At 59.0% G+C, this 16628-nt stretch overlaps 2 protein-coding genes across 2 annotated transcripts in view; one reads left to right on the top strand and one right to left on the bottom strand.

Moving 5' to 3' along the window:
* SND1 (staphylococcal nuclease and tudor domain containing 1) overlaps positions 1-16628 on the top strand; it is a 99192-nt gene extending 82564 nt beyond the window's left edge. The window contains exons 17-24 of the mRNA XM_061467255.1: positions 12750-12938; positions 13683-13824; positions 14081-14204; positions 14302-14371; positions 15039-15152; positions 15236-15439; positions 15564-15608; positions 16225-16628. Coding sequence (XP_061323239.1) covers positions 12750-12938; positions 13683-13824; positions 14081-14204; positions 14302-14371; positions 15039-15152; positions 15236-15439; positions 15564-15608; positions 16225-16290 — 954 coding nt within the window. The 3' untranslated portion in view covers positions 16291-16628. The remainder of the gene's footprint in view (positions 1-12749; positions 12939-13682; positions 13825-14080; positions 14205-14301; positions 14372-15038; positions 15153-15235; positions 15440-15563; positions 15609-16224) is intronic.
* On the bottom strand, positions 5867-8945 carry LRRC4 (leucine rich repeat containing 4). Its single transcript, XM_061467223.1, has one exon. It carries the CDS (start codon positions 8296-8298, stop codon positions 6298-6300), a length of 2001 nt encoding a protein of 666 aa, XP_061323207.1. The 5' UTR covers positions 8299-8945; the 3' UTR covers positions 5867-6297.

The following is a 16628-nucleotide window of genomic DNA, read 5'->3' as shown; positions in this document are numbered from 1 at the left end:
TTGTTTTGGGGTGCAGCTGGGCTGGGGGAGCCCATGCAAGGGGTTGAGACCTAAGTGGCCCTTAGGGACATTCCGCAGACCCTTGTCTCCGAGCCAGGGTGGGTACACATGGTGCTGGGGTCTTAACAGGGCAGGAGGAACCCCCAGATTCCAGGGCAGCAGCCAAGAACCCCGAGACTGGGGCAGCTGAATAGGGGGGTGACAGCTCTATGTTGTGGTGCTGGGGGGGTGGCAATTCTATATTGGGGCACAGGGAGTGGTATCACTTTACTGGGGTGTAAGGGGATGTCAGCTTCGTCTTGGGGTGCAGGAGGGTGGTAGCTCTGTATTTTCAAGTATACAGGGGGTGGCAGCTCCATTTTGGGGTGCAGGGGGATGATATCCCTATCTGCATCCCTGCTGCTTTCCTGCAGCGTGGGGGGGGGTCCTGGGATTTGGCACTGAGGCTCTCCAGAAGGGAATTCCCTTTGGTTTCCATGGCAACTGAGTGATGGGGACATCCCCCATCCATCCATCCCTCCACCCGTTCATCTCTGTCTGCAGCACTGCCATGGGGCTGCCCTATAGGGAGCTAGGGGGGCTCATGGCTCCAGCCCCCCCCAGCCTCCCTGCCTGCACCCCCGTCACTGCTGTAACTGTGGGAAATGGTCCCCAGATGTCCCCTGTGCCCTGGCTGATGGGAGTGCGCCACTGCCCACACTGGCCCCTGCCAGCTCCTGTGACCCCCTGCAGCCCCCCAACCTATTGGCAGCCCCCACAGACCCCTCCAGCCCCCCCGTCCCCATGTGCTGCAGCACTGCAGCAATATGCAGGCAGCAGCAGTGCATCCAGAGCCATTCCCACTGCCTGTGCTGCAGCCATTCCATCCTGTGCTATGCAGTTCTCTGCCATTCTATACTTTGCCATGCTGTGCCATGCCATGCCGTGCCATTCTCTTCCATTCCATACCATGCCATGCTATGCCATTCCATTCCATACCATGCCATACTGTGCTGTGCCGTGAAGTGCCACTCTGTGCCATGGCATCCCACACTATGCTGTCCCATTTCATCCCGTGCCGTGCCATGCTGTGCTGTTCTATGCATGCCATTCCATTTTGTTCCATGCCATTCCATTCCATGCTGCACCATCCACATTCCCATGTCCCACATCCCCACTGCCAGCATCCAGCTGCCAGCGTCCTCATCACCATCACCAGCATCCGGAGCACCCCATGTTCTATGCCTGTGCAAACCCTGGGGTGTGACATGTGGCCAGTTCGATGCCACCAGCTGCCTGGCACCACCTTGTCACTGGGAGCTTCTGGCTGGGAAGAGAACGGGAATTATTCCATGCTCCTTCCCTTGGGTGACCTCTGCAGTCAGGATGTACGCTCCATTACCCGGAATACCAGATTTATTCCAGGGGCTTGGCGACACCATTGTTATAACTGGGTGATGATGGGACTTAATGAGTGCTTGGAGTGGGGAGACTAGTACCCAGCACCCACTGAAATGGGACACACATCCATAGGGATGCAGGAGCCCATGGAGCATCCCAGAATGGGGATCAGGGCTCCAGTGGGAGCCTAGGGGTCACGGATGGGTCTCTGTCACCAAATGCTCACTGTGGGGCTCATGATAACGTCCCTGTCTATCCACCCTATACATGTGAGGCTGGACCCGACTTCACCCCATATGAGGGTAACTCCAGGGGTCCGAGCAGCCCACGAGGCAGGTTATTCCCAGATGATTTCCGGTTTTCCAGCCCTGTAGCCCACATCTCTGTGTTGCTGTGATGGTTTAGTGAGAGGCTCCAGCTGCTGCGTCAGCAGCTTCACTGGAGCACGGTGCCGAGCTGGGAGAGGCAGGAGCTGCTCTGAGGAACCAGGGCAGGCTGCGGCCCATGGGTGAGGAGCATTCCCTGAGGATCCCCACAGCATTCCCTAAGGGTACCCTAAGTATCCCCATAAAAACCCCTAAGTATTCCTGAGTATCCTCTGAGCATCCCCTGAGCATCATCTTAACAACCCCTGAGCATTCCCTGAGTAACTCATGAACATCCCCTGAGCATCCAGGCACCAGCACATTGCCATGACCCAAGGGTCCATCCTACGGCCATGCCACCTCTGTCTCCTCCTGGGGATGGGGACAGTGGGAGTGTGGAGTATGGCACAGGATGGCACGGGAATGCATTGGGTGGGAGAGACACCCCCTTCCTTTGCCAGGTACCGTGCCTCAGTTTGCCCACCCGAGCAGGGATGGTGCCATAGCCCCCGGCACGGTGTTGGAGCATTGGTGGCTGCCGTGGTCATCTCTTGGCTTCCTGTTTCGGGGTCCCCATGTTGGCCATGGGGTCTCCATGTTGGCCAAGGTGCCCCCAAGCTCCGGTTGGCAATAGGGGGGTCATTGTCTTCCCTGTGTACCTCTTGGCACCCTGGCAACCCTCTGTGGTGGCAACCGCTGCACCAATCCCAGCTTGAGCTTCCTGGTCCTTTTGGGTTACCAGACAGCCACTGGAATTTCTTAAGCCTGGAATTCAATGGGGATTTTTGATTGCGTTCTGGTGATTCGCACTTGATATTCCTGGGTGTTCCACTGCAGTGTGAACGTCCTTTGTCCGGGAGCATCCCAAACTCACCAGCACCAACCGGCACCTCACGGAGCTGAAGCAATAGGGATAATGACTGGGAATGCTGGGTCGGGATGTGTCATGGAGCCCCTGGCACTAGGGTGGCTGCATAGTGACACTGGGACAAGGGACCCCTCTGTTGCCACTGTAGAGCCCTGGGATATGGAGAGGGGCCAGGGAGTAGTAGGAGCTGATGATGACCCTCCCACTGCATCCCACCACATCCCATCGCATCCTATTACCTCCCACTACATCCCATTGCATCCCATCACATCCCACTACATCCTATTGCATCCCATAATGTCGCAGTGCATCCCATCGCATCCCATCCTGTCCCATTGCATCCCACTGATCCAGCTACATCTCACTGCATCCCTTTGAATCCCACTGCATCACATGGCATTCCACTGCATTCCACCACATCCAGTCGCATCCCACTGCCTTCCACTGCATTGCATAGCATCCCATTGAATCCCATTGCATCCCTTTGCATCCCATTGCATCCCACCACATCCCAATCCCGTCACATCCAATGCATCCTATCACATCCCACTACATCTCACTGCATCAGACTGCATTCACTGCATCCCATCATATCCCACGAGACCCATTGCATTCCATCACATAGCACTACATCCCACTGCATCCCACCGCATCGCATTGCATCCCACCACAGCCAGTAGCATCCCACTGCATCCCATTGAATCCCATCACATCCCCACGCATCCCACTGAATCCACTGCATCCCACTGCATTAGACTGCATCCCATTGCATCCTATCACATCCCACTGCATCCCGCTGCATCCAGCTGCATCTCACTGCATACATTGAATCCCACTACAACCCACTGCATCCTATCACATCCAGTCACATCCAAACACATCCCTTTGCATCCCACTACATCCTGTTGGATCCCACTGCATCCCATCACATTCCACAGCATCCCACTGCATCCCACCACACCCACTGCATCCCACCACATCCCAAGCATCCCATTCGCATCCCACTGCATCTCACTGCGTCCCATTGCATTCCATTGCACTGCAGCCTCCCTGCTCACACTGAAGCCTCCTTACAGCGATGCCACCCCCAGGGACACCCCTGTGCCTGCTACCAGCACCCAGGGCACCCAATATTCCCAACACTGGCACTCAGGGCCCCCTGTGTCCCTGCACACTCTGGGGTCCCCATGTTCCCACTGCCAGCACCCGGGTGTCTCCATGTCCTCGCACAGCCAGGAGTCCCCATGGACCCACCACTGGCACCCAGGCACCCCATGGCACTGCTGCTGGCACCCACAGGTCCCAGATTCCCCATCACAGCACCCAGAGCATCCCACACTTCCATCCGCATCACCTAGAGCACCGCAATGTCCGCATCACCAGCACCCAGAACATCCCATCTCCCCACTGCTATTACCCAGAGCACCCCATGTCTCCACCACCAGCACCCAAAGCACCCGATATCCCCATCACCCAGAGCACCAAATACCTCCACTGCCAGTATTCAGAGCACCCCCTGTCCCCATCACCAGCATTCAGGACTCACAATATCCCCAGCACCCAGAGCACCCCATGTCCCAGCTGCCAGCACCCAGAGCACCCCCTATCCCCATCACCAAGAGCACCCAATATCTCCACCGCCAGTACTCAGAGCACACCATGTCGCTGTCACCAGGGCACCCCATGTCCCCATTACCAGCATCCAGGATACCCAGTATCCCCAGCACCCAGAGTACCCCATGTCCCAGCTGCCAGCACCCAGAGCACCCAATATCTCCACTATCAGCACTGAGAACACCCCATGGCCTCATCACCAGCACCCAGGACTCCCAATATCGCTATCTCCATCACTCAGAGCACTCCCTGCCCCCACACATGATGTCCCATGTCCCCACCGTACTGCCAGGGTCACCTCCATCCCATCCCCTTCCCACCCCCCTGCGTTACCACCTGATTCATTCCCGGCTCCCTCCTCCTCCTTCCACGGCAAATTCCCATTTCCCAGCCGTAACCCATGGGATAATGACCCTGGGCACCCCCTTTGCACCCTTGCTTCGGGGGGGGGGGGGTACGACAACACCAGCCCTTAGCTGGGTGATGCCAGGGGTCCCTTTGGGTACCAGTGTAGGTACCAGTTCCCAGCATCACTTCCTCCCTGTTTGGGACCGCTTTGTGGGGAAGCGTTTCAACCCATACAGCACAACCCCCCCTTTTGGCAGGGATGTGGGGGGGTCCCAGCATCCACACACACACACCCCCCCCCTTTTAACCCCTCGGGGACAACAGCAGGTACAAAGAGTGAACAATATTTATTAAAATACAAAAATACACTTGGTTTTTGGACGGATTTGTCGTGGTTTTTCCTCAGTTCAGGATACAATCCCATCATTCCGGCCTTTATATAGATATAGATATAGATATAACCTCTGTTTAACCCCCCCCTCCCCACGCAGCCCCCCCTCACCCCCCCACCCCATTATTTAATTCCCATCTGATAATTCATTTTAAAGCTAAAATAAGAAATTAAAGTTAATTCCAATAGTCGAGCGGCCAGGGGGGGGCCCATTGCCGTGACCCCCCCCAAAACACCCCCCCAGCCCTTCAGGACCCCCACGAGGCACTTGCCGTCCCCGCTGGGACCCCCCCCCAGTAGCCACCTCCAATGCTGGTGGCCACCCCCCCATTAGCCACATTGAGTCCCTCCCCCCGACCCCCCCAAGCCCTTAATTCCTCCTGGATCCCCCCCTTCATTCCATAAGCAGCCCATGGGGGGGGGTCCCCAGTCTCAACCCCCCCCCCACTCAAAGAAGGGGTTTTGGGGGGGGTCCCCTAAAATGAGGCCAAAATCGTGTTGTGGGAGGTGTCTACAATCATATGTCAGGTCTCCCAATGGGGGCCCCCCCCGGTCCCCCCAGGAGCTTTAGCCCTGTGCCGATGCCGGTGCCAGTGGCCTTGTACTGGTGCAATGGGGTGAACTGGGGGGGGGGGTGGGGCACCCATCAGACACCCCCCCCATGCACCCACACACTTGAACTGGGGGGCGGGGAGCCCCCTTTTTGGGGTCATTTTTTGCTTTAATACATTGCAGGCAGCCAAACCCCCCCAAAAAAATTCCCACCACCCCCAAAATACCCCAAGCCCCCCCCCCAGATACCCCACCCCACCCCCCCCCAAATTCCTTTATTGCATGTGGAAGATTTTGGCACAACCTCCAGCCACCATCCCAGCACATGGGGAGTTGGGGGGGTCCTGCTGCATCCAACCCCCCTTTTCATCCCCAACACCCCCATTCCAAGCCCAGTCCCACCCCAGTGGCCTCCTGTCCCCAGCTTCTTCCTGGATAACGGGAATTCTTTCCTCTCCCTTTTCTCTTGGAGTTAGAAACTGTGACTTGGGGGGGGGGGGGGGGGGGGGGGGGCGTGATTTTAATATCTGCTGCTCTTCTCAGCCTGTGGATTTCGGATAGAAGCATGTACAAGAAAAGAAAAGTCTCTCCCCCAGCTCTGTACAAGAGTCACCTTCTAGATTTGGGGGGTTCTTCATTTGTGGGGGTCTTTTGGGGGGGTCTTTGTGGGGGGGGGGGGGTTGTGCATCCTATTGCGTTTGTGATGGGGGAGGAGGAGGAGGAAAAAGGGGAGGGGTGGGAGGAAGCTCAACCCAAAAAAGCCCCAAAGAACTAAAAAGTCATATCTGGGTCTCCTGGACTTTGTCCTTGGGGTGGGTTTGGATGATGTAGGGTTCCATAAGGGTGCTCCCGGGGGGGTGCAAGGAGTTGCCCAAGTTGTTCTCGGTCCAATGGGCCCCATGCGGTGCTTTGTAGGTGTTGTAGTTCATGTGGTCATGAACAGCGGGCAGCACCACAGCCCCCTCACCTGCAATGCCGGCGGTGGTGGTGGTCACCATGGTGGCAGTGGTGGTGGTGGTGGCGGCCGGGATGTCCTCGTCTACCTGGATGATCTCCACGGTGCGCGCGGCCGACACGGTGCTGCGCTGCTGGTGCCTCTTGCGGAGCTTGTAGAAGACAATGAGCATGGCCGCAGCCAAGAGCGTCACCGCCACGAAGCAGCCGATGATGATCTTGGTGGTCTTCATCACCTCGTCCAAGCTGGTCTGCGTCTTGTCGCCCGCGTCGGCGGTGGGGATGGCGACCTGCTTGGGTGGGCGTGTGGTCTGCACCAGGACGGTGGTGGTGGTGGTGTACGCTGGTTGGTAACCCGTCGACGTGGTGGGGACGGGCTTGGTGAACTTAGGGGAGATGTCCTCCGGGGAGATCTCAGTGGTCTCCACTGTGACGGTGGTGAAGAAGCTGTAGTTGGAGGTGTTGAGCTCGGCCGTGCTCACGTTGAGGTAGGCCGAGGCATTGGAGTTCCCCGCCACGTTGGTCACCATGCAGGTGTAAACCCCAGTGTCCGTCAGCAGGACGTGGGAGAAGTTCAAGGTGCCGTCATTGAGGACAGAGATGCGCGGGTGGTTGGACGCGTGGCTCAGCACCGTCCCGTTAGGCAGCAACCACCTAACGGAGGACATGGAAGGAGTTCGGCACTTGAGCTCGGCCACCCGCCCCTCGGAGATGTTGAGGTCCATGGGCGCGTCCATGATGAAGGGCGCCGAGCACTGGAAGGAGGTTTGGTCCACCTCCACCAGGAACCGGCCCCGCATGTGGAGCGGGGCATGGCAGCGCCCACAGCACGTCGAGTTGGTGGGGATGTACTCCCTCAACCACCACGACAGCCAGAGGATGTCGCAGTCGCAGTCCCAAGGGTTGTGGTGAAGGTGAAGCTCCACCAGGTACCGCAGAGGGGCGAAGAGGTCATGGGGCAGGGAGGAGAGGTTGTTGTGGGCCAGGTTGAGCTCCACCAGCGCCGTCAGGTCGTCGAAGGCATTGCGCTCAATCAGGTTGATCTGCGAGTTCATAATCCAGAGCTTTTTGAGGGACTTGAGCCCGTGGAAGGAGCCCGGTTTGATCTCGGGGAAGTTATTGCCCGACATCTCCAGCTCCTCCAGCCCCACTAAGGGCGTCAGGTTGGGCATGTCCTTGATGTTGCACATCCCCAGGTTGAGGTACTTGAGGTTGTACAAGCCCTCGAAAGCCCCCTCAGAGATGTACTCCAGCTTCTTGAGCTCGCCCAGGTCCAGGCGCATGAGGGAGGGCACCCGGTTGAAGGCGTACGAGGGGATGCTCTCGATGGGGTTGTTCCTCAACCACAGCTCCCTCAGCTTGGACAGGTACTCAAAGGCCCCGCTGGGGATGACGGTTAACCAGTTGTCAAAGAGCTCCAAGGTGTTGAGACTGGCCAACCCGTTGAAAGCCCCAACCTCGATCTGCCGGATGGCGTTCCTGCCCAACTGCAGGACCTCCAGGTGATGCAGGTGGCGGAACGTGTCCGCCTGGATCATCTGGATGTTGTTCTCCATCAGGTTGAGGTACCGGGTGTTGGAGGGGATGCCGGGGGGCACCTCGGCCAAGCCGCGCCGGGTGCACACCACTTTGCTCAACTGGTTACTGCAGGAGCAAACCGAGGGGCAAGCGGGGGCTCCAGGGGAGGCGGCAGCGGTGGCAACGGCCACGTAGAGGATCCAGGCGTGCACCGTCAAGTAGGAGATGAGAGCAGCTCTCCAGGCACGGCAGCGGCGGTGGCGGTGGTGGTGGTGATGGTGCACAGTTACCTGCCACAAGAGCTTCATGGTGTGGCACGTTCATCATTCACCATCATCTGGGGATGGCGGCGTCCTAAGGAAGAAGTGGCTCAGGGCCCCCCCCTGCTCCCGGCCCGGCTGGATGGAGGGATGGATGGATGGGGGGGGGGGGGGGGGGGGGAGAGAGAAAAAGGGGTGAAAAACGTGGGTTTAGCCCCCCAAAAGGGTCTAAAAATGCTGCGTGAGGGGCGGGGGGGGCCCTGGCGAGCCCCCTCCCAGCCCGACCTACCTGGGCAAAGGGGATCCGGGACGGGGGGGGGGGGACACAAAATGGCTCCTGGAGGCTGGGGGGGGGGGCGGCCCGGCTAAGCGGGGGCCCGGCACCCCCCCGGCGCGGCCCGCGCCCCGCACCCGCCGCCCCGGAGCCCGGCCCGCGCCCCCCGGGGGCCCGGCATGGGGACGGGAATGGGAACGGGAAGGGGGTTGAGAACGGGGGGGAAATGGGGGAGACGGGGAGAGGAAGCAGGGGGGAAGGGGGAGGGAAGGGGGATCAGGAAGGGAGCAGGGAATGGGGAGAGGAATGAAAATAGGGGAGAGGAGAAAAGGAGAATGAAATGTGAAAATGAGAATGGGAAAGGGGGGAAAATGGAAAATGAAAATGGAAAACGAAAAGAAAAATATAAAAATAAGAATAAAAAATAATAAAAATTAAAAATAGAAATTAAGATAAAAAATGAAAATAAAAATATCAATAAAAATAAAAATTTAAAGGAAAAATAAAGACTAAAAGAAAAATAAACTAAAAAATGAAAGAATAAATACAAAAAAGAGGAAAAGAAAAAATAGAAATAAAGAAAAATGAAAGAAAAGGTTAAAAATAAAAAATTTAAAAAAGGAAAATAAGGAATAAAACTGGAAAAAGGAACGATTAAAATAACAAGAGAAATAGAAAAAATAATAAAAATAAAATCTAAAATAAGGAATAAAAATAAAATTAAATAAAAATGAAATTAAATAAAAATAAAGAACGAGATAAAAATGAAAATCAAACCAAGCCAAAGGATTCGAACACAATAAAAATAAAGGCTTAAAATAAAGGCTAAAAATAAAGAATAAAAATAGAACTCGGACCAAAGCTCAAACTAAAATAAGCCCCGAGCGATCCAAATGGGGGAGAAAAAGGGATTAAAAATGACGATAAACGCTCAGGCCGGTACAAAACCGGAGGCTCCGGTCGCTGCCGGCCCCCGGCGGAGGGGCAGGAGCGCGGTCACCGGCGGCGGGGGGGGTCGCTCCGGGATGGGGGGTGCGGAGGGGGGTGCTTCTGTCGCGGGTGCTTTGCGGCGTCTCCGGCTGGAGGGTCCCGTTCCTGTTCCCGTTCCGGTTCCCGTCGCGATTCCTTCCCGCATCCGCGATCAGCAGCCGCTGGCTCCGGTTCTCCCGGGCGGGGCGGCGGCGGCGGCCCCGGGGCCGGCGGGCATCGTGCTCCGGTGCTGGCGACTGCGGGGCCCGGTGCGGGGCTCGGGGCCGGGTTCGGGGCCGGGCTCGATGCGGGGCTCGGTGCGGTGCCCGGTGCGATGCCCGGTGCCGGTATCTGTGCGGGGCCCGGTGCCGGGTTCAGTGCTGGTCTCGGTGCCGGTGTCGATGCCGGGATCTGTGTGGGGCTCGGTGCGGTGCCCGATGCGGAGCTGGGTGCGGGGCTCGGTGCAGAGCTCAATGCCGGGCTCGGTGCGGGGCTCGGTGCGGGGCTCGATACCGGTATCGGTGCCGGGCTCGGTGCGGGGCTCGGTGCGGGGCTCGGTGCGGGCGGGAGCCGCGCAGGCGGCTGGCTCATCCTTTTGTCCTTCAACGGCAACGCGGCTGCTGACGCATCGCGCCGGGAGCCCGGGAGCGGCGGGGGATGCTCCGCAAGCACCGATGGACTACACCCCCCCCCTTACCCCGCATCTACCGGGACCCCCCCCCTCCCACCACCCCCCACCCCCCCACAACGTTCTGGAGGGGGCCCCGACCGGCCCCGGTGCAGCCGGTGCGGCGGGTGGGAGCTATTTTCCACTCTGGATGGAGGATGATGCGGGATGATGGGCTTCCTCCTCCCTCCTCCTTCTGCCCACCCAACCGAGCCCGGTGGCCCTGACCCCCCTCGGACACAAGGACCGATGGACGGATGCACGGAGCCGGCAGCTTTAAGGTGATGGGAGGGTGGGGGAGACACAGACACGCGGCTCCATCCGTGGCAAACCGCCCTCCCCCCCCCCAATCCTCCCTCGGTCCCTGACACACACACCCCACATCCCCCCCCGCCATCCCTGGACCCTCCTTTTCCACCGGGCTCAAGGCTGAGACCAGATGCAAGCTGGGACACCAATGGAGGGGACAATAAATGGGGGAGAGGGGGGGAACGGCTCTGCCATGGGCACAATGCTGCAGTGATGGGCATGTGGGTACCGATGAATGGGGGGGGGGGTTGACACTGCTTTGACCGTCCTCCCCCAGGCACTGTGGGGTGGGTGATTAGTGCTGGGCAGTTAATGAACCTCTAGGGCCCCCAGGGTCCCATGGGTGCTGCAAGGTGGGGGCAGTCTGAGGTGCTGGGGGGGGTGCTGCCCACCCCCCACACCCCCCCCAAGCTAGGAGTGAGGGAGGGGATAGGGAGATGATGGAGGTATCCCAGAAGTGGGGCTCAGACCCCCCCAGGAGTGGGTTGGGACCCACCTGGGACTGGGGCTGAGACCTCCCAGAGCAGGGATGGGACCGTCCGGCAGTGCTGGCAGGAGCTGCTCCATGCATTTGGGCGCCTGTGGGTGCTCTCCAAGGGGCTTTATGTGGGCCCAAGTGCGGCCCCTGGCCCTAGACTTCATGAGGGGACACTTGTGGGGTGGGAGGCAGGAGAGGGGTCACCCACTGGGGTGCTAGGCATGGCTGGGTCTGGGTGCTTCAGCTGCAGCATGTTCTGCCTGCATCTCTTGCCTGCATCTCCTGTCTGTATGGCATCTCCTGCCTGCACAGCGTCTCCTGCCTGCACAGCATCTCCTGCCTGCACAGTATCTCCTGCTTGCATGGCATCTACTGCCTGCATAGTGTCTCTTGCCTGCATCTCCTGCTTTTATCCTCTGCCTGTACAGCATCTCCTGCCTGCATGGCATCTACTGCCTGCACAGCATCTCCTGCCTGCGTCTTCTGCTTTTGTACAGCATCTCCTGCCTGCATGGCATCTCCTGCCTGCACAGCATCTCCTGCCTGCATCTCCTGCTTTTATCCTCTGCCTGTACAGCATCTCCTGCCTGTATGGCTATCTCCTGCCTGCACGCCATCTCCTGCCTGGACAGCATCTACTGCCTGTACAGCATCTCCTGCCTTCATCCTCTGCCTCTACAGCATCGCCTGCCTGCATTTCCTGCCTTCATCCTCTGCCTTTACAGTATCTCCTGCCTGTGTGTGTCTCCTGCCTGCCCACCCCTGAAGCACTGGGGGGCTGTAGGCCCCCAGGTTTAATGGGGGTGCACCCAGGCCACTCCAGTTTGCGCTCACTGGCTTTGCACACTCCAGTTTAGTCTCTGGTTTGTGCACTCCCTTTTACATACTGGTTCACCCTCTGGGCTGCACCCCAGTTTGCTCACTGGTTTGCACCTCCACTGTGCCAGGGGGGCCAGGTGGGCTCCTGACCCTTTCCCTGGTGCAGAGCCACAGGACCAGGACATGGCACAGGCATAAGAGCCACCATGGCCCTTGGTCACGCCTTCGATCCTAGGTTCTGCCCAGCACTCCCAGTGCTACCCAGTGCTCCCAATGCTACCTCATGTTCCCAGTGCTCCCAGTGCTGCCCAGTGCTACCTGGTGCTCCCAGTGCTACCCAGGGCTCCCCAGTGCTACCCAGTGCTCCCAATGCTACTTGATGTTCCCAGTGCTCCCAGTGCTGCCCAGTGCTACCTGGTGCTCCCAGTGCTACCTAGGGCTCCCCAGTGCTCCCAGTGCTGCCAGTGCTGCCAGTGCTGCCCAGCGCAGGCAGGGAGCTCCAGACACAGAGGCTGGGGTGTTCCTGCCCTCAGCTGGGTGCCTAGGAACACATCTGAGTACTCTTATGGAGCACATCTGAGCAGATGGAGCACATCTGGGTGCTGGTGGATTGGAGCTGCGTGCCCAGGAGCAGAGCTGGGTGCTGATGGAGCCAGTCTGGGTGCTCATGAATCACACCCAGGTGCTGATGGCTTGGAGCTGGGTGCCCTGGAGCACCTCTGGGTGCCATGGATCAGATGAGGGTGCTCATGGCGCACATCTGAGGCTTACATGCCATGGATCAGACATGGGTGCTGATGGAGGGTGGCTTTTGGCCAGGCACCCACCCAGCACATGTCAAGCCCCATTATATCCATCCATTGCTTCATCAACGCAGGTTGGAGCCTCCGTGATGAAGAGGAGTGCGTGCGGCCAAAGGCTGGTGGGGATGGGTGGTGGCTGGGTCCCAGCCAGCGCTGAGGGTGCCCCTTGGCCTCCCACAGGTTGAGGTGGAGGTGGAGAGCATGGACAAGGCCGGGAACTTCATCGGGTGGCTGCACACGGAGGGGCTGAACCTGTCGGTGGCGCTCGTGGAGCACGCGCTCTCCAAGGTGCACTTCACTGCCGAGCGCAGCCCCTACTACAAGGCACTGCTGGCGGCAGAGGAGGCCGCCAAGCAGAAGAAGGAGAAGGTGAGCATGGGGTGGGCGCATCCCCGGGGCTGTCACCAACACCAGGGGTGTTCCTAGGCCAAGGGATGTTCCTACCCCAAGAGGTGTCCCCACCCCAAGGGCTGCCCCCAGTCCAAGAGGAGATGTCCCCATGCCAAAGGACATTCCCATCCCAAGGGATGTCTCCACCCCAAGGGATGTCCTGTTTTCAAGAGATGTCCCCATGACAAGAGGTGTCCCACCTCTAAGAGTCCCCACCCCAAGGGTTGTCCCCGTGACAAGGAATGTCCCCACCCCAAGAGATATCTCCAACCCATGGAACATTCCCACCCCAGTGTATGTCCCCATGCCACTAGATGACACCATGCTAAAAGATGTCTGCACCGCAAGGGACATTCCCACCCCAAGGGTTGTGCTCACCCCAAGGAATGTCCCTGTGCCAAGGGATGTCCCTACCCCAAGAGATGTCCTCACCCCATGTCTAAGAGTTGTCCTCGCCCCAAGGGGTGTCCCCATACCAAGAGATGTCCCAACCCTAAGGGATGTTCCCCCCAGGAGTTGTCCTCACCCCAAGGAATGTCTTTACCCCAAGAGATGTCCCCTACCCCATGAGACATCCTTACCCCAAGTGATGTCCCCATGCCAGGTGTTGTCCCCACCATTGGCACACAGGATCCTGGATGCCACCACATCCATCATCCCCATGCCAGTGGCATCAACCGTGCCCATGGTGTCCCCAACCACTGTGTGTGTCCCCATTGCCAGGTGTGGTCCCACTACGAGGAGGCGCCGGTGGAGGAGGTGGTGCCAGTGCTGGAGGAGAAGGAGCGCACAGCCAACTACAAACCCGTGTTCGTGACGGAGATCACGGATGACCTCCACTTCTATGTGCAGGACGTGGAGACGGGTACGGGCACGGCCTTGGGTCCCCATCACCCCCTGCAGTGCCCAAATGTGCCCCTGACCTTAAACCTCAGCCCTGCACCGAGGCTTCCACCTCTTGGCCCTGGGTCCCAATCTTGAGCCCTACCCCCAGGGCCCAAAGGTGGCCCCAGGCCCTCAACCTGGACCCCACTTGCATCAGTTGGTGAGGGGCTCACCCCTGCCCCCCCCAGCCCTAGGGGTGGGCAGAGCAGGTGCTGGATGAGGTCCCCAACCCACAGGTGCCCAACTGGAGAAGCTGATGGAGAACATGCGCACAGAGGTGGGCAGCCACCCGCCAGTGGAGGGCTCCTACGCCCCTCGTCGGGGTGACTTCTGCATCGCCAAGTTTGTGGATGGAGAATGGTGAGGAGAGGTCCTGGTCCCCCCAGTCCCAGTGTGGGATGTGATTGCCCCACGCCAAGGGGTGGTTGTGGGGTGACACCATCCCCATCCCATCCAGGTACCGGGCCCGGGTGGAGAAGGTAGAGTCTGCCGCCAAGGTCCACATCTTCTACATTGACTATGGCAACGTAAGTGCTTGGTGTGATGGGGGCTGTGGGGGGGGGGCACCCTGGAGTGACAACTGGGTCACGCCAGCTCCAGATGTGTTGGAGGGGGGCTGGCTGTGACCTTCAGCCTGGCTGAAGGTGTCCAGCACCCTTGGGTGACCTCCTAACCCTGGCATCAGGGTACCCAGCACCCTGGATGCTCTTCTAACCCCAGGAATGGGGATCCCATCACTGATGTCCAGCACCCTCAGGTGCCCTCCCAACCCTGGCACTGGGATCCCATTACAGGGTGTCCAGCATCCTTGGGTATTTTCTCAGCGCTGGAACCAGAGTACCCAGAACCCTTGGGTGCCCTCCCAGCCACACCCCTGAATGCGCATCAGGAGATGGCCAGCACCTTTGGGTGGCATCCTAACCCTGGCACTGGGGATACCAGCATGGGGAGCCCAGCACCTTGGGTGCCCTACCAAAACCATGTCTGGGAGCCCATCATGAAGTGCCCAGCACCCTTGGGTGCCCTCCCAATCCCACCCCTTGATGCCCATCACCCTTGGCTGCTCTTCCAACCCCAACACTGCGGATCCCATCACCGGGTACCCATCACCCTCAAGTAGTTTCCCAACACCGGGGACCCCATCGCTGTGCCCCAGCACCCATGGATGCCCCATTCTCTCCTGTCGCCCCGCAGAAGGAGACACTGCCCGCCACCCGCTTGGCCGCGCTTCCCCCCGCCTTCAGCACCCGCGTGCTCCCAGCACAAGCCACCGAGTACAAGTTCGCCTTCATCCAGGTGCCCCAGGACGTGAGTTTGGGGGGGTCTGGGTGGTGCTGATGGGCTCCTGGTCCCAGGTGGCACCTCAGGGCCTGATGCCCCATGCCCCACAGGATGATGCCCGGGCGGACGCGGTGGACAGCGTGGTCAGGGACATCCAGAACACCCAGTGCCTGCTCAACGTGGAGCACCTGGGGCCCGGCTGTCCCCACGTCACCCTCCAGTTCGCTGACTCCAAGAGTGACGTGGGGCTGGGGCTAGTCAAGGAGGGGCTGGTCATGGTCGAAGTGCGCAAGGAGAAGCAGTTCCAGAAAGTGGTAGGTGATGGAGGGCTCAAGGAGGGTCCCCACCACAGCCATGGGTGGTCAGAAAGCTTGGGGGAGCACCAAACCCTGCCAAGGAGAGGATGTGGGTTCACCCCCTGGTCCTGTGTCCCCACAGATCACTGAGTACCTGAATGCACAGGAGACGGCCAAAAGCGCCCGGGTGAGTTAGGGGGTGGGAGGGGGGCCTTGTATTTGGGTGCTGAGGTGGTGCCGCCCAACTCAAGGGGAGATGTTGGATGTCATACCAGTGCTCCTGGGGTGATCATTAATTGTGTTACCCACATCTCCAGAAGATTCTAGATGTGGTGCTACCATCTTTCTTTGATGTGATACTTGATGTGATACCCATATCTCTGGCAGATCCTGGATGTGGTACCCCCATCTCCAGGGAGGTGCTGGCTGTGGTACTCCCATTTCCAGGGAGATGCTGAATGCAGCCCCCCATCTCTGGGGTGATCCTGGATGTGGTACCCACATCTCAAAGGAGATCCTGTATGCAGTACCCCATTTCCAAGGAGATGCTGGATGTGGTACCCCCATCTCCAGGAATGCGATGGGGTGTAGCCCCCTTCTCCGGGCTCCTCTGGATGTGGTACCCACAACCTTAGAGAGATGCTGGCTGCAGCTGCCCCATCTCCAGGCAGATCCTGGATGTGGTACCCCATCTCCAAGGAGATGCTGGATGCAGACCCCATCTCTGCAGTGATGCTGGATGTGACACACCCATCTCCAGGGGTTCCTCTGGCCATGGTCCCATCCCATCCGCTCTCTTGCAGCTCAACCTCTGGCGCTACGGAGATTTCCGCGCAGACGACGCAGATGAGTTCGGCTACAGCCGCTGAGGGATGCTCCAGGGGGGCTGCAGCCCCCCAGCAACCCCATACCAATGTCCCCCTTCCATTCACCCACCGCTCCATCACCCCTCCATCATCCATCCATCCATCCATCCATCCATCCATCCATCCATCCATCCATCCATCCCCTTGTCCCGTCCCATCGCCCCGGAGGCCAGGGCAGCCAAGGTGGTGACCACAGCTCCATGCCCTGGGAATGTCGGGATTGGGGTTGTCTGCAGCCCCCCCCACCTTGGGCCCCACAACAGCTGAACGTGACCCCTCTGTCCTGCCCCCCCAGGCCTGTATTTAAAGCTTCAGAGGCCCAATAAACGTAGTCAAGCGTC

Source organism: Pezoporus flaviventris, unplaced genomic scaffold (genome assembly GCF_033815535.1).
Source record: "Pezoporus flaviventris isolate CSIRO_AGI_PZ_B2104156 unplaced genomic scaffold, CSIRO_AGI_Pfla_v1 ptg000045l, whole genome shotgun sequence".
Classification (NCBI taxonomy): domain Eukaryota; kingdom Metazoa; phylum Chordata; class Aves; order Psittaciformes; family Psittacidae; genus Pezoporus; species Pezoporus flaviventris.
This window is presented reverse-complemented; position numbering and strand designations above follow the sequence as displayed.

Excerpts from the sequence above, each read along its gene's own strand:
- LRRC4 (XM_061467223.1), bottom strand. The coding sequence starts at position 8,298 with ATGAAGCTCTTGTGGCAGGTAACTGTGCACCATCACCACCACCACCGC.